General features: G+C 38.2%; 1 protein-coding gene across 1 annotated transcript in view; it reads right to left on the bottom strand.

The window, feature by feature from the left end:
- Nucleotides 1–326: 326 nt before the first annotated feature.
- The window catches only part of LOC122665826 (lysine-specific demethylase JMJ25-like), a 67,106-nt gene continuing 44,366 nt past the window's right edge, over nucleotides 327–23,066 (bottom strand). The window contains exons 8-13 of the mRNA XM_043861960.1: nucleotides 20,007–21,536; nucleotides 18,338–18,410; nucleotides 18,165–18,250; nucleotides 9,089–9,208; nucleotides 6,557–6,618; nucleotides 327–602 (exon numbers count right to left, since the gene is read on the bottom strand). Of these exons, the coding sequence (XP_043717895.1) occupies nucleotides 491–602; nucleotides 6,557–6,618; nucleotides 9,089–9,208; nucleotides 18,165–18,250; nucleotides 18,338–18,410; nucleotides 20,007–21,536 (1,983 nt within the window). The 3' untranslated portion in view covers nucleotides 327–490. The remainder of the gene's footprint in view (nucleotides 603–6,556; nucleotides 6,619–9,088; nucleotides 9,209–18,164; nucleotides 18,251–18,337; nucleotides 18,411–20,006; nucleotides 21,537–23,066) is intronic.

Raw genomic sequence — 23,066 nt, 5'->3', positions numbered from 1 at the left:
CTTTTGAAGAATGGAAAACTCCCATAATTGAGAGATCATTCAGACGCATAACGCACAATTTTTTCATGAAATCATCAGATCGTAATCTGGACATGCTGAACAGGTATTCCTTTCCAATATAATTTTAGGAACTGTTACATCTATACATTATAGTGTCAGCGTTACAAATCTATTTTCCACTGGTAGAAAAACAGGGAACAAAAGGCCCTCAACCCTTGCTGTTTCACACCCAGAAAAAAGTTATAACAGAAGATATGGAAGCCAGACATTCTACACAACAGAAACTTTGATATCCCAAACAAAGAGGAGAAGGAAATTCCGTGACCGACCTTTACATTTGATTTGGCCTAAAACAGATAAAAGCTAAAAAGAGAACCCATCATTTCCAAATCATCATTGATTATCTTCAATTCAGTTGGATCGGCTTCAAGTTTCACAAGATTCAGCAGTACAGTCCAGTTCTTTAAGCTTGTAAATCTGCAGTAGTAAGTCAAGCAGATGAAGCAGATGGTGATGCAAAATCTTCAGAAGGCCGTGATGGCTCTTGACTTAGTAGTTGCTTAGTTTCAAGCAGTGGATTCTCGCCCTCATCTGTTTCACACCTGAATGTATAAGCATTAAGACGAGTGAAATTTTAAATTACATACCTATCCATCAAAAGTTCTAGTGATATGAGTAATACCTGGAAAATATGTTCAAATCATTTATCTCATAAAAAACACATCCATACCGAAACAAATTTTCTGTTTTGGATCCCTATGAGTGCGGCCCACAATGGGAACACTAGTGCTCTGAAAAGGTCTAATTCACAATGCCCGTAGTTACAGAACCAAAGGGAACCCGCTCTCGACTCACAAAGTATAACTATGAAGCACAAAATTAGAACCTGCCTTGCCAGAAAGTGAAATATCCAAGAACTTTGAGTTGAAGAATCAAATTTAAAGTTGTCAAAGCAAAAGCTCCACGGACCTGCAATGGAGAAAACCCTCTATCCCTTGTTGAGGAGGACCATGGCCTACAGCTTCGAGTGGACACTCACAGTTCACAATCTCACTGCTCACTATGGAAGAGCAAAACCCTTTTAAGTCCTTAGCCATCCAATCTATTCCCCAAATGAGCAGAGAATTGCCACACAGAACAAGGGATAGGCATCTACTCCACCAGAAAATGGTGCAAGGCCTGATCCCATGTATGAGAATTAGCTGCGCTGATGTAGCTCGAAGTATGAAGAAGGAAAGGAGGAACAGCAGTATTCAGCCAGCCCTTGGTCCACTTTTGTGGGCCAGATTGAGGCCCACCAATATGATTTAATTAGATTTTCATGGAAGATTTTCTGGTGGGTTACAACTGTTAGCAGCTGGAGTATCTAGGGATCAGATCTATACACTTTAAGATCACAGCTCTTGTGCGGTGAAACAGCTAGTTACAATAATTTTAATTTATTTAGTCTTTACTTCAGTTATTAGGTTAATTAGATTTTAGTTACTAGATATTATTTAGATTTCAGTTGTTTTCCTTGCTTTTATTATTATGTTACTTGTTGTACCTAATTAAGAGACATGGAAAGATTTAGAGATTGCAAGAAAAACCTCCATATGATCTTTATTGACCTAGAAAAAGTTTATGACAGAGTCCCTACAGAGTTAATCCAGCAAGTACTAGAGAAGATAAGTGTTTCAAGTAAAATATTTGGACATAATTAAAGATATGTATGATGGTGCGGTGACAAGTGTAAGCACTGTGGGGGCCAAGGTGTGAATTCCCAATTACAATTGGGTTACATCAAGGATCAGCTTTAATTCCTTATTTGTTTGCGCTTATCATGGATGATTTAAGAAGAGACATTCAATATGGAGTTGATGGAGATCAACCTTGGAATCAAAAGGTTTTAAGACAAATAGAACGAAGACGGAATGTATGGTATGTAACTTTAGTTATACTAGGATGGATAATGAGGTGGTGAAAATTGATGAGGGAGATTCTGCGAAGTGATTATTTTAGGAATCCTGGCTCAATCATAAATAAAGAAGGTGATATAGAGGATGATGTTTCCAGAGAGTAAAAATAGAATGGATGAAGTGAAGATGTGTGTCTAGAGTGTTGTGTGATAGTCGTATTCCTTTAAAACTTAAAAGGATAATTTTATAGGATAGTCATACGACTGGGTATGATGTATGGTGCAGAATGTTGGGCAATTAAGAAATATCATATAGATAAACTCAATGTAGCGAAGATGAGGATGTTGAGATGGATGAGTGGCAAAACTAGGGACAAAGTAAGTAATGTAAAGCTAGGTTAGGGTTAACCCAGCTCCAATTAAACCCACAATAATTCACAGCAGACAACTGATATTAACCCCAACAGCAGGATACAAACCAAGCCCAATCAGGTAATGGGATTGAAATCAATATCGAGTGCAGGCCTAGGTATGCTCAGCAAACCTTCCAAGTAGGGGCTGATTTGAATGGCCAGAAACAAGACTACCAACAGACACCAAAATTAGAAAGTATAGATCAGTGTGTAGAAACCAAACCAGTCAATAGAACAGAACAAAACTCAGGTCGAGTGGTGTTGGTATAAAGGAGAAGCTATGCTGAAAGTTTCATTCAATTCTGATGGTGAGGTTGAGAGATATGGCAGATTCTGATGGACACAGCTAGAGTTATGGGATGGGAATGAAATTAGAAGGTTTGATGTTATGGAACAATCCAGCCAAAAGAATGGTCTGCAACAGGGATCGAGTAAGATGATTGGTGTTGTGATTTGGCACTCAAAGTCTCAACAGGTTCTGGTGGATACATGTGGAATTATGAGACTCGGAGCTCGTAGGAGCAGCACAGGGGTCTTCAATCGATAGGTCACAACAGGAACAGATCTGAACCTTGTTTGTTACTTGATTCTGATCTTCAAGAGGTCCTCACAGCACTTGCAAGGCAGCAACAATAAAGGGGATCGAACAGGGTAAAGAGAATAGGAAGATAAAATAAAGGGGGTATGGGGAATGGATCTCTCAGCCTGGGTTTCTCACCCACTGCTATCCCAGCTGTTGAAACAAGGAGGTTCTCCCATAATTCGATGGCAAGCATGGCCAGCAATTTTCTATCTCAAACTTGTGTTCCTTCCTTACAATAAGAGGCCTATTAATTGCTTAGGCAAGCTTACAATAAAAATAGAAACTTCTAAAATAGAAAGTAAGGAAAATAGAAACTACCAAATCCTAACTAAAATAGAAGGTACTAAAAATTAGAAGCTACTAAGGCTTTATAATCCAGCCTTCTAAAACAAAAAAATGTCACTAAAATAGAAACTAAGGAAATTAGCAACTAAGCAGTTGGGGAAGGGACTGGTCAAAGACCAGATCTTCTATCAAAATCATGGCCAACAAAGGTCCCTTCTAAAAGTCCAGCTGGCTGGCTCGAGCTGGTCTCCTTGGCTGGTTTGAACTGGTCCAAGCTAGGCTGACTCGAACCACCTTGGTTCTTCTTCTGGCCAGAATCTGCATCAGTAAGGAATGATCATATTAGAGCTGGTTTGGGAGTAGCTCTAATGCATGATAAGCCACGAGTAAGTTGTTAGAGGTGGCATGGCCATGTTCAATGGAAGTGATGTAGGACAAGTTTGGGATACCACATCTTTCATAACAATCAGTCCGATTCCAGCCAAACAAGTATGAATTATTAGGGTTTACAGGCTGCTGTAGTTAAAAGAAATAATGGAAGGGACTTAAGAAATGAAAATGGGGCTGGGAGAAATATGATAATTAAATAGGGATAGTTTGTTGGAGGCATAGAGTTTGAAAGAGAGGAGTGAATAGAAGAAGAAGAAGAAGGTAGAGAAGAAAGAAGATCATCTTGGCTTCACACCATCCAGAATTGCATAGAATCACTCATGCTTTCATTCCTTCCTTGCTTGCTTATCTTCCATCTCCAAGTACAGTCTTTTTAAACCCCAAAAAGACAAAAAAGAACCTAATAACTACTTTTCCAGCAATAACTACTCCCTAATAACAACTACTACAGCAATAACTCTCTAATAACACCCTTACAACATTAGTACACAACAATTCTGGCCCCAAAAAAAAATGCAACAACTTAATAAAAAGAACTACACATAATGCTGGTCATTTATGCATAATGAAGTGACTTGCGGCTGCATAAATCCTTGAGTGATGTCCTCATTAGGAAGCCTTTGGAAGCTCTAGTACAGAGGAGTGATTTGAATCAGGTTGAAGCAACTAAAAGAGCCAGGGGAAGACCTAAAATGACCTTAGGAGTAGTGAGGAAAGACAGGCATAGCTTAGGCCACGTTTCAGGTATTACCTCAAATAGAGCTGATTGGAGGATAAGGATCCATGTAGCCGATCCCATTTAGTTTGGATAAGGTTGAGTTGTTGTTGTTGTTGTGTTACTTGTTCTACAAGGCCCAACACCATGCGTGGGGTTTCTAATGTAGTCCTAGATTGGTAGGAGACCACCTAAGAGCCAATCAACAAGGATCTGTTATGAACAGGTGAATCGGGTAGGTCAATATAGGGTTTTTGGTGAAATTAGGGTTAGGGTTTGATGTATGGGTTACGCCAAGTTCAGATAGGGGACTCTATCAGTTAAGGTCCTACGATGTTTTGATGGATGGAAGTGTGTAAACTTGAATGGGCAGCGATTTAGGTTGTGGGGTTTCGAGTTTTGGAAAAGAGGAAAATAGGATCTAGGGTTTGGATCGATTATTCCTAGTGTAGGGAATGAAATTCAATTCAGGTATGGAGTGTTTCTGATGGTTGGATTCGTCTGTGAAGAATTTGAGTAATGGGACGATGTCCAGAAATAGGTGGGATGTTGTGGTCTGATGGTTAAGGTCCTAAGAATTTGATTTTTTTGTTTCCCCTCTTTCTAACCGATTATTTAGCATGCTACAATATATACCTTATATCATAAAAAATCAACATTAAGCCACATAAAAAAATCAACGTTAAGCCACATCAAGTTATCAAAAATCAAAATTGAGCCACATAAAAAATCAACATAGAACTAAAAGACTGCAGAACTGATTAAGCTAGCTATTGGAAGTTTGAAACAATCAAACTTTTTTGAACACTAATGGATTCGAAATTTTAGAAGTAAGGAATCACCTCACAGATCTCTGAAAACCACCAGATCACAGTCCAAAACAACAACCAGAAATAAATTAAAAAAATCACTGAAATTAGAACTGAAGGTAAAACAAAACCAAGAATAGTTTCTACTCTGTAACTCAACACAGAAGGGTCTGTCTAGCATGATATTTGGGGTTTGTATCACATATGAAAACCATACTCTAGACCAAAAACTCGTGTCAAATTATTCAGTTATGGTGAAGATCGAACTCGACAATTGGGACTACAAGTACCGCCCAGAAACAGAGAACAGAATAGTTTTAAAGAAAACTGAAACGAAAGAAGTCGCAGAGGAAGAAGTATAAGATTTAAAATAGAGCTCAAACCTTGTAGAAGAACCGAACTGCTTCAACTGAAGGAGAGAGAAGAAGATTTGAAGAGAAGAGAGAGATAAGCGAAGCTCATGATATCCATTGCTTTCAACCCAAAATAAATTTTCATTCCAAAAACTGAAATAGAGTTTGACTCAATCTTCAACTCAAAGTAAAACACACTCTACTCTAACTCTATCTACGACTCTACCAAAAGATAAATTAATAAAACAAAAAAAAAAAAAAAAAAAAAAAAAAAAAAAAAAAGACAAGTCCTAATTCCTACGCTTAACTACATCAGTTATGTTCTGGTCAAACCTTATTTGGTGTGCATGAATGCTGTCAAAATCGCTTTGAATGAAAATAATTTTTTAAACATCAAAACAAATGAATATTTTACCGCTCTTTTGGTTTTTAGCAATGTTTTAACATATTGAGATTTATGGAAATTTTAAATTTAAGAAAAACCCTAGCATTAGGAAATTGAAAATTTCACCTACCACTAAAAATTCAATTTTTTGTTCTTGAACTAGGAGGTTGACATTTTATCCTTTTGGAATTTGATTTTTTAACTATTTTTATTGGTTACCAAAAAGAGGGTTTTTGCTTATTTATGAATAATATCTTAAGTAAATGAAATAACAAACATTTACTGAAATGATATTTTGCATAAATAAGGGCTAAACTTGGATCGATACAACCAAGGCGACAGTCGCCTAGGCCCCCAAAAACCGGATTGAGCTCCTCTCCAGGGAGCATCCAGCCGTTGGGTTGTGCCGCACACATCCCCAGGCGTGCGCCGAGATGTGTGCGGCACAGCCCAACCTTGGATGCCCCCTGGGCACTCCCTGGGTGCTGAGCTCCCTGGAGAGGAGCCAGACCCCAAAAACCTGCCTGGACGCCTAGGCGACACCTTGACAACTATGTAGCTTATAACATGCTTTGCAGAAGCAACAGGGCATTTTATACAGCAACATTTTTTAAAATACTAAGGCTTTGCAGAACACACTGCTGGGAATCTTAACAATTGCCAAACATGTACAGTCAATATTATTCGCAGCAGAAAAAAGTATCACAAAAAACGTTAAATACTCACCCCGAATGCTTATCCAAATGCTTCACCACCTGGCTTATTGCATGGAGAGTCATCTTCTTTACCTGTTTCACCGAAGGAAAAAACAAGAATATGACCATAAAATGATACAACAAATGTAAATTCGTAGTTCCAGAAATAAATGTTGAAGCACCCATTTCAATTTGAAGTGGACTGTCAAAAGATTCTTTTTTTAGACCTCCATCGACAAAAAACTTATGCAATTTTTTTCTTGGGGAGGGAGTGGTGAAGTTGAAGCCTCCAGGGAAAACAGTTTTCAAATGCTAATGGTGGCATGGGAGGCACTCCACTTGCCAAAAGATAGGACAAAGTTTAATATACAAGGCCTTATTATGTGTCTGTATGAATGAGTATAAGGTGTTTGTGTATGAAAAAACAATAAACAAAACCCAACTTATATACCATGTTATATGTTTCAATATCCATTTTTACCCACTAAAAATAGAGATTTTGCGGGCTTTGGGAAAAATAATATCTTGTGAATTTATCCATCTGATTTGTGTAGGAACTGGAAAGTTATCTAATATAGCCCTGAGGTAAAAGCTCTGGCCTTAATACAGTATAGAGATACCTTCTGTTTCTTACTTTCTTCTTTGCAGGGTGTTTTATGCCCCTTATACTAAATTCTTTTCAACTTATCAAACTCCCCCCCCCCCCACCCCAAAAATAAAAAATTAAGAATTTGAAATAGACATAATACCTTAGAAATATTTTACTTTATGTGTTCTATAAATTACATAACCCAAACAGAGGAAGTACGTTGATGTAGTAGACAAACTGTTTGGCAAGCATTATGCTAGCCGCAAGCACAAGAAGAGGGCTGGTTCACTTCATCAATCAGTGAACCGACCCAATAGGCCATAGGGCCAACCAGCCTTGAGCTGGAAATTTTTCGGGTCTCTCAAACCCAATATTGTGGGGGGTATTTTGGTCTGTTTCTGTTGTCTTCTTCAAGTACATAAGCTGGCCGATGGGTTTGCTTCACAAGTGGGGACCACAAGACTTCAACACATGACAAGGAATCTAAAGTGGTGTCCACAAAGAGAGAGAGCCAGCTGCTGCACTTCTAGAAGGCTTGAAGATCTTAATTAGTTTCTATTTTAGATTTTAACAACTTAGCCAAGTAGACTTTCTATTTCAGTTTATTACTTGTAAAGCAAGTCTCAACCTTATCAGAGACTGTTATTTTATTTCTTTCGATTTTTTACTCAGCCATTGAGTCTATATAATTGTAATGGCTTTTAGAAGCCTCCCCCACGATTAATGAAGATGAATTGAGATTGCTTTTGTGAAACAATTGTCCTGGTGAGAGGATGGAGGGCTGAGAGAGCCGAAACCCTATCCCCCTTTATCTTCTATTTTATCTCCTTTCTTCTTCATTGCCTCTTCTATTCCCAATCGAGTACTACTTTCTCTGTTGTTTTGTGACTGCAATTGAATGCTGTTGCTGCATCTGTGAAGAACTAGAAGACCTCCCAACATCAACGAGACCTGCTGCATCCCTTTCTAGTTCTCTGCTGCTGCAATCAAAGGACTTGTTCTCAGCACCCTTTACTCCATCGACAGTGATATTTGGAGGACTGTTTCAGACCCCTAAGAGGCTACTCGATCCCAGTTTGAGACCCTGTTGCTGGCTGGATTGGTCTGCAGCACTTCCCTTCTAAATTTGAGTCCTACCTTCTATTTTCTACTCCAATTCAGATCTCCACTTCTGTCCATCAGAATTGGCCCAAACTTGGAGCAAGTATTCACCCCATCAAGACTAGCAGTCGATCAGCCTTGGAGTCCATTCCCACCGCTGGTTTGCTCAGAACTGATTACTTTCTAATTTTCAGCCTTTCCTTCTATTTTGAATTGTGGGATTGTTTTGGGGCTAGGTTAACCCTAATCTAGTCTTACATTGCATGTAGCCATAGTTGTCAAGGCATCGCTAGGCGTCCAGGCGCCTTGGACGCCTTGATTTTGGACACTCTCCAATGCTTTGGGTTGCCTAGACGCCATGCCTACTATGCATGTAGCTCACGGATGATGAAACACAGTGTGTCCATGTCAAAGAGGTCTGTATACTCTGTTAGAACTTGAAAGATTCATATGCATGCACATGTTTAAGCTTCAGGAAATTCTTATGGTGCCTGTTAACTGCTGATGTAGCAGCACTACCACTCAACAAGCAGGGGGAGAGGATAAGGGTAATGAACTAACCCTCAGCAGAAAGCAATATAATCAGTCTGTCTAACAATAATGGACAAAATAACAAGGAAAACATAACGCATCTGGAAAATCTTAACTTGTTTTATTCCATGTGGATCATCAATCAATTGGCAAAGTGCAGCATATGTGTCATTTCGCCAAATGTAAGGTAACTACATATATATTATGCTTTCTCTACCAATCATTCAACGCAATAACCTACTTTTCTATGAAATTCATGATAACATGACAAGCATGCAAAAGAATGGAAGGAGTTAAGGATGTAATACATAAATCTCTTAAAAAGACATCAGACTATAATACCTCAAGCTTGTCTTCTTTGGCCCTGTGACTCTGGGGAAGTAAACGAAATTCCTCTGTCAAGCGGACGCATTCATGGACATTTTCAGGTGAGACAAAGTCAAGCGCAACCTTTATGCATGACTGCAAGTGATACAGTAAGAGCATAAGATGCTACAATCATTTTATGCAATTTTTTGGTTGTGTGTGTGTGTGTGTGTGTGTGTGTGGGGGGGAGAGCTCAGCTCTATTTATCCTTATTGATGGCATCTTCCAATACAAGTAAAAAAAATTAAACTCCTTACGAGGTGACCTGCTTCCACAGCTTACAATTTTATCTCCAAGCTAAACATTACTTTCGTATACAATTATATATCTAGTATATCGTGTTGGTACTGTTGATCTTCTTATCCTTTTATTTTACAGCTTTGCTCCTGCCTACATAGTCTAGTCAGAAAACCTCTAACAATTTTCCTAAAATTATGCCGGGTAAAAGGAATGAAATGCATGCAACTTCAGTCACTTGTAGACTTGTAGTGATGCAGTAACACTATCATGCCTGGACCGATATGAGCAGATCTGGAAAACCAGGCCAAGGCAGAACCGACCCAACCCGAGTTTTTGCACCAACAAGGTTGGTAGGGGTTAATTAATTATACGGTGATATTTTAGTAATTGCATTTTATTTTGGTAGGAGTGAGCAACATAGGATGGTTGTAATAGGATTGAGTCCATACACTAATTTACTTTCCAATTCTGATTACGCGCTATATTAACAGTTTGTTTTCTTTTATATACGTAAGCAAGCATTAAACTAAAGAATAGAATGAATTGAAGATAGTTGAGTTGCTATGTAGTGTTGTGAGTGCCTACTGTCTGGCTGTATAGTTGAGTTGTTGTGCTGTGTTGCGAGAGCCTACTGCCTGGCTGTATCTCCTTTCCCCGTCTCTCTTATTCTCGTGTGCTGTTAATTTCCCTTCTTTTTTACCATTCTTCCAATCCAAAGGCTTCTTATCTCAGTGAATCTCTTCTGGTCCTCCTTCCCTGTCTCATCATTATCATCCCTTATTGCCTCTTCCCTGTTCTGTTACTTCCTATTTAGTGTCGAATGACAAATTTGTGGATTGAGAAACGAAGCATTGGAACTCAACAACTCCTTCGGAGTTTGAGTCCATACATTAGGGTGACGTAAACCATAGACTCCTAGACACAGATCAATGAAACAACCAACAATAGGTCAATGCAACATAACAACAACTCAGCCTTATCCCAACTACATGGGGTCAGTTACATAGATCCTTGCCTTCCAATCAGCTCTATTCGAGGTCATACTTAATCCAAGGCCAAAGCTATGCATGTCTTTCCTTACCACTTCTCCTAAGGTCATTTTAGATCTGCCCCTGGCTCTTTTCCTTCAAACCAAATCAAACCAGTCCTCCATACTAGAGCATCCAAAGGCCTCTGAGAACATGGCCATACCACCTCAAAAGACTTTCTCGTAACTTATCATGTATCAGAGCTACTCCCAAACCAGCTCTAATATGATCATTCCTTACTTTATCCTTCCTAGTTTTGCCACTCATCCATCTCAACATCATCATCTCCGCTACACTGAGTTTATCTATATGATGCTTCTCAACTTCCCACCATTTCGCACCATACATCATAGCCGGTCGTATTATTATCCTATAAAATTTTCCTTTTAAGTTTTAAAGGAAAATGCTGATCACACAACACACCAGACGCACCACTCCACTTCATCCATCCTATTTTAGTTCTCTGTGAAACATCATCCTCTATATCACCTTCTTTATTTATGATTGAGCCAAGATATCTAAAATAATCACTTTGCGGAATCCCCCTCTCATCTTTTCACCACCTCATTATCCGTCATAGTGTAACCAACATTACACACCATATACTCCGTCTTCGTTCTACTTATCTTAAAACCTTTTGATTCCAAGGTTGATCTCCATAACTCTAACTTGGCATTCATCCTTTCTTTTGTCTCATCCATCAAAACAATATCAATAGCAAAAAGCATACACCAAGGAACCTCATCTTGAATGTCTCTGGTTAAATCATCAATGATAAGCGCAAACAAATAAGGGCCTAAAGCTGATCTTCGATGTAACCCAATAGTAATCAAGAATTCCATACCTTGCCCCCCCCCCCCCTCAATAGTTCTTACACTTGTCATACCACCATCATACATATCTTTAATTATGTCCACATTTTAACTTGAAACACTTCTCTTATATTTGCCATATTAACTCTCGAGCAAGGTTTAAAATCTCATTTCGTATCGTTTTGGTATTTCGGTCAAAATATTGTATTTTTCTGGTAAATTTCAGTAAGTCATTTCGGTGGGTTTTAGGCCAAATTAAGGCTTGAAACTTCATGGAAACTCCTCTATTTTAGGCTATATAAACACATGTATATGTTCAAATTGTAAAAATAGTCACCCAAAGTGGTGTTTTGGATTTCACCCTTGATTGACAGTATATGGTCGAATCCTAATGTATAACTTAGTTAGACATAATAAATTAATAAACAATTTAAACAAGTAAATTCACTTGGAAACATAAAGTCAATGACTCATAACTTAAGTCATAATATTAAGTACAATAAGTCAATAACAAGATGACATCAATATCACAAATTCCCAATACAAGTCAAGTAGTCAGAAAGTGACTCAAATGTGTAATAATAATAATTACTCCGGTCCAATGGAGCCGACGTGCATTGTTTTCTGACTGTAGGACATATGAATGCCACGTCATAGTCTAGGAGAAGAAACGAGTGTAGTCATCCATAGTTGCCATGTAAACATCATCATCAACATGTTGAAGCTAACCTATCCTAGGATATGGGTCACCAAAGTGTGAAGAACCACGACTACCCACTGATCCACTGTGATATGACGGCTCTGGGAGCATGTACGAGTACGACTGGTGGGTTGGGTAAGAGAAGATGTCATCCACAAAAGACGATCCATTACGTCCCTATGAGTGGGAGTCGTACACAAAACTAGTAATGGATGGAGAAGAAATATGCTCCCCCCCCCCCCCCAAAGTCAACTGCCCATGGCCATAGTGGAAAGGCTTCACAGATGTGCTAAGAAGGTTCAATCTTGTGTTCTCCAAGTGCTTCCAGCAGAGATGCAACGAAGATTCGTAAAACAAACCAAAAATGAATGAAGAATGAAGAAATAGGACCAAAAACTCGAAAAACAGCAGTCTTGTGAACTCTCGGTCAAAATTTCGACCAAGAGTCACAAGACTTGGTCTTTTTATAAGCCGGGTTTGTAACATCTTGGCGATATTTTGGCGAAATGTTACAAAGGCTCGAAATCTCACGAGATGACCGAAATCTCGATCGAAATATTGCATTTTTTTTTCGTATCGAACTAGCATTTCGTTTTGAGAAGGTCGAGATACTAGAAATTCTCGAAATCTTGACCGAGATATAACGAGTTTTTGTACTATGCTCTCAAGGGACTCCGTCATAAGCTTTTTCTAGCTCAATAAAGACCACATGGAGATCCTTCTTGCAATCTCTAAATCCTTCCATAAGTCTCCTAATTAGGTAAATAGCTTCTTTCGTGGATCTTCCGAGCATAAAACCAAATTGGTTCTCTGCAATAGTAGTTTCTTGTCTCAAGTGGGTTTCAATAACCCGCTCCCATAATTTCATAGTATGACCCATTAGTTTTATGCCTCTATATTTATTGTAGCTCTGAATATCACCTTTATTTTCGTAAATCGGAACCACGATGCTTCTCCTACATTCATCTAGAATTTTCTTTGTGCTCATAATCTATTTGAACAGTTTGGTTAGCCAAGATAAACCAAAGATTCCTAAGCTCTTTCATACTTCTATTGGGATCTCATCATATGGGCCTTGTGCCTCGCCTACTTTCATCCTCCTTAAAGCTTCCTTTACTTCAAACACCCTAATTCTTCGTATATATCTACGATAAGTGGTGTCCTGGTGGATAATGCAATCTTCCGGAACCCTATTACTTGAAATGTCATCATTTAGTACGTTGTAGAAATAACCTTCCCATCTCTTCTTAATGTACTCATCTCTTATCAGTACTTTACCATCTTCACTTTTAATACATCTAACATGATCGAGATCTCTACTCTTCCTTTCCCTCGCTTTAGCTATCTTATAAATAGCCTTTTTTCATTCCTTTGTGCTCAGATTGTCATAAAGATCTTCATATTTCATCGCCCCGGCTTTTCCCACAATCTTCTTAAGTTCATTTCTGGCAAATTTATACGTTTTAGATCCTTTACATCCTTAGTCCTTAGCCATGTCTTAAAACTAGCTTTCTTAGTCATAATGGCTGTTTGAAACTAATCATCCCGCCACAAAATCTCTCTAGAGGAATGATGTTATGCTTTCAATTCGCCTAGGATATCTTTAACAACCTTCTTAATACAAGCAGTCATCTCATGCCATATTGTATTAGTGTCTCCCTCAAAGTCCCACTTTCCTTATTTAACCCCTTCATTAGTAAATAATGAACCATCAGCTCCCTTGTCCAATTCCTCTAGATTCACTCAAAAAAAAAAAACATTCCTCTAGCCCTCGGAAAATATACCATCTCCACATTTACAATCATGATAAGTGAAAATCATGTTTACCCTCCATCTTAGTGACATTTCAAGTATTCCTTTAAGCACCATCTATCCTAGGGCAAATAAACTACCTTTCTTATGATTTTGTGTAGTGCACATATCCATGACAACTAATCTATGTTGTGGTTAGCCGTATAACCATATAGTCCTTACAAAAAAATCTATCGGACCTTATCAATAGATTCTTTTTCGGGAGCGATTCATCCTTCCTGAACACAACATACAACTCTCCGTTGTACTGCGCTATCCAAGTGTGCTTGTTCCTCCCTTCTTCCTTACCATGGCTGGGCAAGTCTTTGTGAAATAACTCCAATGAAAAGAAAAAAGAAAGCGTTAAGAGACCCTCCTGGCCCAACCCTAGACAGTTAAGAAGAAATCTATTTGGCTACTATGATGTCCACTTTTGTAGGTAACCAAATGCTCCTCTATTTTAAAAGTAAGTATTTACAATGTATAAATCATAAGCCACAGCAAAATCTAAAATTGAGATCCCTTCTCATTCCTCACACCAAAACCATATCCTCCATGTATCATAGTTGTCAAGGCGCACAGGTGACCCAAGGCCGTGGAGGGGTGCCTAAGAGCTTAGGTGACAAGGCGATTGCCTACCTAACCAAGGCGCCCAATTTTATTTTTTATTCCCCCTTTTTCTAACATTATTTAGTATGCTACAATAAATACCTTATACCATAAAAATTAACATTAAGCCACATCAAATTATCAAAAATCAACCTCAAGTTAGGGTTGTAAATGGATAACCAAAAATCCGAATTTGATCCGCATCTGTATCCATTTAGGGGCATCCGTGTTCGATTAGAGATATCCGGAAAAAAATCCGAATACTCGATAAAAACCCGAATCCGAATACTTAATTATAAAAAATTAAGTAAATAACAATCTTGAGAGTTTTTTAAGATTCACCAAGTTCTAGAATATGAGGAGAAGAGAATCATGATCTAAAACTATGGATTGAGAGTGAATTGTATCCACTAGAGGGAGGAAGGTTCGGGTTACACAAGGCAGAGGTGTAAACGGATGGTCGAAAATCCGAATTCGATGCGCATCCGAATCCATCCGAATCCGTTTAGAGGTATCCGTATTCGACTAGGAAATATCCGAATCCGATTACATCCGAGCCGAATCTGATCCGATTACAGGCCTACCTTAAGTCACATAAGGTCATCAAAAAACAATATTAAGCCATATCAAGTCATCATAAAAAATCAGCATAGAACTAGAAGACAACAAAACTGAAGAAGCAAGCTATTGAAAGTTTGAAACAATCAAAACATACATTTGGTTTATACTGTTATTGGCATTGGTCATTGTCCTAGTATACCTAGTCTCACATTTGGTGTATACTGTTATTAGAAAATATGATATCATCTTTAAGTAATTAAATTGTTACCGATTTAGAGAAATGTTCTTGTTTTCTAAGAATTTTGACTGGCCAAATGATTTTATTTTTATATGAGACTTTTTTTATTAGGTAGAGCATAAAACTTTCTTTTTTTATTTGGTGTGTGCGACTATCAAAATCATCGTGACTGAAAATATTTTGTGTAGATACCAAAACAAATATTTTACCACTCTTTTGGTTTTTAGCAATGTTTTACCATATTAAGATTTACGGAATTTTTAAATTTGAGAAAAAAATCCCAATATTAGAAAGTTGAAAATTTCACCCATCGACGAAAAATCTAGTTTTTGTTCATGAACTGGGGGTTGACTTTTTATCCTTTTGGAATCTTATTTTTTAACTATTTTTATTGGATTCAAATATGGGGTATTTGCTATTTATGAATAATATCTTAAGTACTTACTTAATTGATATTTGACATAAATAAGGGCCAAACCTGGCCCGATCATAGTTATCAAGGCATCCAGGCTCCTTGGTCGCCTTGGACGCCTTGGTCCCCTTGTTTGTGTCACCTTGCTTTAGGACCCCTCCAGTGCCTTGCTCACCTTGCCGGCTTGATAACTATGGGTCCGATGCCACTAAGGCGACAGTCGCCTAGACCCCAACAAATGCGCCTGGACGCCTTGACAACTATGCCATGTACACCTAATTGCTAGGGCTGTAACTGGATAACTGAAAATCCTAATTCGATACGCAACCATATCGTTTATGGACATCTGTATTCATTTAGAGATATCCAGAAGAAAAAAAATTCGAATACTCTGATAAAAATCTGTCCGGAAAAAAATTCGAATACTTAATAATAAAAAATTAAGTAAATAATGATCTTGAGGATTTTTGAAGATTCAACAACTTCTAGAATATGAGGAAAAGAGAGTCATGATCAAAGAGAGAGATATGGATTGAGAGTGAATTGTATCCGCTAGGGGGAGGAAGGTCCAGGTTACACAAGGAAGAGATGTAAATGGATGATTGAAAATCCGAATTCAATCCTTACCCGAATCCGTTTAGAGGTATCCAAATTTGGTCAGGGAATATCCGGATCAGATCACATCCAATCCATTTACAAGCCTACTAATAGCCTCTATGATCTTTCCCAACATGTGTTCCCAATATAATAATCTTTTTTCCTTGACAAAAACCTTGCATTAATCCATCCATGTGTTCCCAAAATTGTAATTTACTACCTTCACCCAATCCTAGTCGAGGTGCGTATTCCCCAACACAAGCTTGATGGATATAATCTTATCTTTGATTTTTTTAACATCCACTATATCATTCTTTAAATGCTTATCCACTACTATGCCCACTCGATTTCTATTACTTTTGTCCCTCGTATACCAAAGTTTAAAGTTGCCCAACTCCTTAGCTTTTTCACTCTTTCATGAGTTCATCTAGTCTTTTGAATACAAGCTATGTTAATCGTTCTTCTCCTCATAACATCTATCAATTCTAGACTCTTACCTGTTAAAGATCCAATGTTCTAAGATTTCTAATTTAATCCTACGCTTTTGGACTAGTTCCCTTTTCCGCACTCATCCATGGTGCGAAAAGCCTTGCCTACTTGTCACCGCATATGTGCGCCGACGTGGCACGTAACTGAAAGGGGATGACCTAGCTAACCCTTGCTCACTTTTCACTACACCCGGGTCATAGTGTAGCGCATCGCTTATTCTGTCGGGGAACACCCTAGCATAACATTTAAAACACAAAGTTGGCTAGGTTTTTTTTTTTTTTTTGTTGTTGCCGGTTATCGACCTAACACACCAACCCTCCCCCTTTATCCGGGCATGAGACTGGCAGCAAACACTTGCGGTGAAGTCAATGACTAAACACTTATGATGTAATATTTTGAAATTTAATAATATTAAATGATTTTCCTCCATTTGTCACTTGCAATTGCATATTTTAATCGGTTTCACTATATTATGTATGTTAAAGTACTAAATAATGTAACATAGGATATCTTTGAGAATTATACAACAAAGTTGTCACAGCATCTAGGCGAACCAAGGCAATACCAACAACTCAACAAGTAAACCAAGTAGACCAAAGCGACAGTAGTTTTCCAGGTGGTCACCAAAGTGAGGCCTAGGCGACGCCTTGACAACTATGTTATACAAGCAAGGTATGGCGTACACTGCCAACCTATGGTACCCAAACAAACAATTTGTGTGTGATTTTAAACAAATCTAAAGGTTCAATTGTGTTTATGGATGCTTAATTAGGGTCCCCGCCACGTTTCAGCCCAAAATATGGTCATTTGACTATCGACATGGCCAAACGAAACCTGCTGGATTTCGGCCAAGTTATGATCGAAATCCAAATAATTTCGGTTTTAACCCCGACTTCTTTAACCTTGCTATTAAAGTGCTGCAAGGACAAGAAGTGTTTACCCTATTAAGATAGAACGTGCTTATTATCTACGAAGTAACACCAAATACTACCTCCAAATCAGAGAGGCATATGAAGTCCATGTGCAAATGGTAGCACCACTTTAGAGGACATAATCACTGATGGCCCACCGGAAACGTCAGGCAGGATACCTACTGTACTGCCAAATTAATTTATATTGGTGAGGACCAGTTCAATCACTTCAATGGTGCATCTTCACACATGTACGATTAACTGCTTTCCAATTTCATAACTACAGCATGAAAAAAATAAGAAAAATAGAATATATCACTTACATATAAAGTACAGCTAAATGATTCGTATTTTCTGAATATGCATGCCTCCCAAGCCTAAACTGGAAGATGATTCAGCATCCAAATCATATAATTTATGGGGAACTCTCAGTCCATCCATCTTAATTTCTACAAGAAAGAAGGGCCTAATAAAATGGGTCTTTTTCCCAAATGGCATTGCCATCAGCTTTAATTATTTGCTGTTTAATCAGAGTAGCTAACCTTCCACATATAGTCGAAATTAAAATATAAAAAGAAAATATAAACAATCATATTTACAATGACAATGTTCACCAATAGCAAAGAGCAATTCTTCAAAATAACACATAAAAATATGAACATACCTTAAGATTTCTAACTTGATGAGGACAACCTGCTGGAATAAATACAGCTTCTCCAAGTTTTTGCACAAACGTCCATGGTTCAATTCCTATAAAGAAAACTCGGGTATCTGAGATTGAAAACGATAAAAAACTGCATCTAGGCTGCACAAGTTCCAATGAGTTATAAAACAAACCAAATTCCTCTTTGAGCTTCCTTTTATGCTCTATGGTCAAGTAGAAACTCTGGTCATGAATGGGGTGAAAAACCTGTATCAAAAATTACGTTATCTTACAAATTAGTTGACAAGGATAAAAAGTTATGATGCTTAAATATTGATGAATCGATGATTATGGACAAATTTTGATGCATACAAATTACAAAAGTGGGCTTATTCTAGTGGAAATAAGCCTCTTGTTTGATTACATATAAGTTGAGCCTTTTGTCCAAGGGGTTTTGTTGCAATAGTCCACTGTATGGGTCTAACATATGGGTAGGAGTTAGGAATATGGAATTTATTAGTTACTTAAGTTGGGGTCTCACTTTTGTTTTCTTTTAAATTCTGTTATTATTTTTTATATTATCTTAAATGGATTAGATGAGACATTACATTTCCAGCCTATCTCAAATTCTTAGTGCAATCTTTTAGTAAAAGGGTTTTTGTTTTCTATTATTCTCTTTTAGACAAGGACATAAGGTTATCTGTATCAGTCCTTATGCAATATTATTTTCTGTAGCTTACACTATACATAGATCATAGAGGTGAAGGTGTCCTATGGCCCCCCGAAAATTTGAAGTAATATATTAGACGTGCAGGAGGGTGGACCTTGGTGCAACGGTAAAGGTTGCTCCATTGTAACCAAGTGGTCACAGGTTTGAGTTTGGAAACAGCCTCTCTGTCAAAGCAGGGGTAAGGCTGAATACATTAAGACCCTCCCCAGACCCTGCAGTGGCGGGAGCCTCGTGCATTGGGTACAACCTTTATTTTATATTAGTTCAACTTTCTGAAACTTTGCTGCTATGGAATCAGTAGTTGCTCCTGTGGATTCATTAGTGTAGACTAAGGTGGATTCCTTAGTAGAGTGTGGATTCTCTCCACAGGTTTTTGGTGGATTCCAAAACTACTGCGGATGACTTCCTGCTCTATTTATCCCTTCTATCTTTCTGTTCTACTTCTCTTATTCAAACAGGTCAGAGCAACCCTTCTACTACCCGTGATACCTTTGTTTAACATTCTACTCTGTTTATGTTTAATCATATTGCTGATTGTATTTACTTCTAATTTGCTACATCAATTTCTCTCATATTGCCTTCTGAAATTCTGTTCTCAGACCCGAGTTGTGTTAGTCGACTGGTACGTAGTAAATCTTCCCATTTTGCTATCAGAATTGGCTCAAATTATGCAGGCTGAATCTGTTACTGTAATAGAACCAACAATTTGAGTTTGGGTATGTTCCGCCTTTTCTGTCTTAATTTATCAAGTTTTCCCTAGCTCTGATTTATTTATCTGTCCTGTGATTTTGCTATATTGCCTATACTAGGCCTACGTAGGGCAGGATCTTGTTCCATTTTCTAAGATACTCCGCAGAATTGTTCCACCATTTCTAACCAGCACTCGACTAGAATTGTGTAGTTCTGATAATTCTAGCTTGTTATCTAAGATTCCTCCTTTTAGTTGTTCTGTTTACCGTAAGTGTGATCCTGTTCAGCCTAAACTCCTAGTAGAATTCTCTGGTTCGATTTCAGACTCCATTAGTTTTTTCTTATTCATGTTTTTTTTCTAAAACCATGTACATCAGTGGTAATCACCAATAACGCCTACATGAGATTCCCACACAGAAAGTTCAAACCAAATCCAACATTACCTGCTCTACAGGATTACAATGGATGTGTCTGAATTCCCTACTGTGCTTCCTGAGATAAGCTTCTAGCTTAGGGACATCTTGCCTTCGAAAAATGTCCCAAAGAGCACCCCCGTCTGCCGGTTCAGGCCCCTCTTTGATTCCATTGACTGCATGATGTATAGCTCTTCCATCATAAGTTTCGATATTGACGTCCGTCTTGATTTCAGCTTCACCTTTGGAACCAGGGGACTCTATCTTTTCCTTTGGTACATCAATTAAAGGTGCTGCATTAGTTAAAGCCTTGGCTTCAGAGATATATGCATCACTTTCTTCTTGTGTCCTGCTCCTTTTATATTCTTCATTAGCTCCAGTTTCCCCTTCATTCTGATGTTCTCTCAAAGCAATCTCAGTTTCCGGTCTCCTCAACTTATCACGCAAGTGAGAATGTGATTTACCCCCCTTCCTCTTTCTACCCCTGACACTTTTAGCCTTCTCCATGCTCTTACTGGTCTCCTTTGCAACATTACTGTCCACTTTCTCTTCCAATGGTGAACCAGAAACCACGTTTTCTTCATCTGCATTCTTCATGCTTTTTCGGGTGTCTTCTGCAACATCACTGTCCACTTTCTCTTCCAATGGCAAACCAGAAACCAAGGTTTTTCCATCCATTAAATTATGTCCCCCATTAAGTTTCGTTGTAAAAGCAGATGAACAAGAATCTGAATCTTTACCTCTATGTAACATGGTACCATCAAGTTCAACCTTCTCTTCATTTTTTCCTGCAAAAGCACAAGTATTCACTTTCATCTGTTCTTCAATCCCAGTTTGTTCATCATTCTTTTCAGATTTGACATTCACAATGCTATATTTATCTTTCTCATGAACTCTGAGATCCAGAAAATCGATTTTTGGCTTTACATCATGGCCTTCAACATACTCATCCTGAAGATCTAGGTTGCAACCAGGCAGGTCAATAGTTCCAGACAGCATTTGACACACATCAGATTTCACAATGGAAGGTTTTACCGGAGTCAGGCATCGCTCTTCAAGCCACTCTCCCTTGGACAAATGTGGACCATTCAAGCTATTACAGCCATTTTCTCCATCATTTGAATTAGCCACTTCAGTATCTATGCGATCTTGCTTGCTGCAGTCCTCTGCATTTATAAAACTACCGAGTTCATTTTCTTGTTCTCCATCTGCAACATTGGACATCTCAACATGATCTTCAACATTAAAGGAAGCAAGACATTCATTTTTCTCATCAAAACTACCATTGGGTTGTTTATTACCTCCAGGCAAGGGACAGGTAGTATTTGTCATCAAAATCTCAGACAGGTTTGAACTCTTTGTAGTAGGAATTCCACTTGAATTAGGATCAGCTAGTGCTGGAACAATTGACCGAAACTTCTCAACTTTTTTGTGTTTTGTGCGAGGTTGACCAAATATTTCTATTCGATCTTGAGCCCGGTGCTTCATTTTTAACTCTTTAATCTTAACAAGCTGCTCGTCACTCGGGACCACATCAGCAGTATGTGTCAAAACATTCACCTGAGTAAGAACACAACAGACTTTAAAAAGTTTCTTCCACAAGAAATAAACAACATTAAGAAATCTCTAAAGTTCACCACAACTTTGTTCCTTAACCCCGAAAAAAAAAAATTTGCAATCATAGTTGTCACGGCACCTAGGCTAACCAAGGCATTGGAGGGGGGGACTGGACGCAAGGCGACCAAAACACGCACTAAGCAACCAAGGCAACGTTAAGTACCGAGGCGCCTAGATGCCAAGGTGGTCATCTAAGCGACACCAAGGCAACGCCTTGGCAACTAAGATTGCAATTATACAATAAACAATTAAATTGATAGAGGTAAGAAAAAAATAGAAAACCAAAATATTAGGAAAAAAAAAAAAAAACTTGTAGAAACACTCTTTATAAAAAAAAATAGAATATTAAAGGACCAATTTATAACCCATATAATGAATATTTCAATTTCATAGTTGAGTTATTGAATGTTGTAATTAAATCTCCATAATGTCTTGCTCACTTCTAGATTTCCTCCTGTGTTTCCTGTAATATATCTCTCCAGGGTGAGGATCATAGTATAGGTGCATTACCATACAAACATTTATTTATATCGATCACCTCTTCTCCCATTTTTTTCAAAAAGTGGATACGAAGGATAGTTGTCATGGCCCCTAGGCAAACAAAGCAGTAGCTAGGCGCATAGGTTCTCGCCTAGGCAATGTTTTATTGAACAAGGCAGTACCATAGGAAAGAGGGCCACGGGTTTATATGTGACGTAAAGGACTCAATTTCCTCAGTTGTAAAAAAGAAAATGGGTTTATAGGTAAAATTCTATTTTTGATTTGTTTTCAAATACAATGATTAAAAGGATTTATTTGTACATAATTGATTTTGTAAGCTGATGAGTTTAGCCCGTTAGGACTTCGGCAGAGAAGAAACCGAGTTGCAGCGACCTAGTATTCTTCCTCTTGACACCATCTGAAGAAAAGATGAAGTCGTAGGATATCGGATGACACCTGAGCAGGTACAGCCCTGTTTTAAACCCCTTTTTCTTTGGGATTTCGGTTGTATTCGTGACCCATTCAAAATAAGCAGGACGCTTTGACTTTGATTAGCCAATAGAACGCAGAGGTGTTGTGCTCCTCTTCATTTGCTCTCATTAACAACCGCAAAGGCAAGCACAATTTCCAGTCCTATTTCTTGAGGGTTGGTGCCTTAAGGGTAAAGCAACTGAACGACTTAGCCTTCCCAAACCTGTGGATTGAAAACAACTAATTGCATTTTCTTGAAAGAAAAAAAAAAAAAATTTGTATATATAGTGGTATTGGACCCGCTCCTCATCTAAGGTACTGGCATTGAGAAACTACAGCCAAGGTGAACTTGAAGACAGTGTTTGGGCAGATTGCAGAAATACAGTCTTTGTCTTCATCCGCAAAAGTCTGTGTTTGCTGCTTCGTCAGGTAAGTAACTAGGTTCATTGTTAGCAGAAGAGGAATCAAAGTCGAGAAAGTCCAGATTATTACACTGCTTACTTACCTAACATATATGCTTCT

The sequence above is a fragment of the Telopea speciosissima genome, chromosome 6 (assembly GCF_018873765.1).
Source record: "Telopea speciosissima isolate NSW1024214 ecotype Mountain lineage chromosome 6, Tspe_v1, whole genome shotgun sequence".
Lineage (NCBI taxonomy): Eukaryota > Viridiplantae > Streptophyta > Magnoliopsida > Proteales > Proteaceae > Telopea > Telopea speciosissima.
The sequence above is the reverse complement of the archived record's forward strand: the minus strand, read 5'-3'. Positions and strand labels throughout refer to the sequence as shown.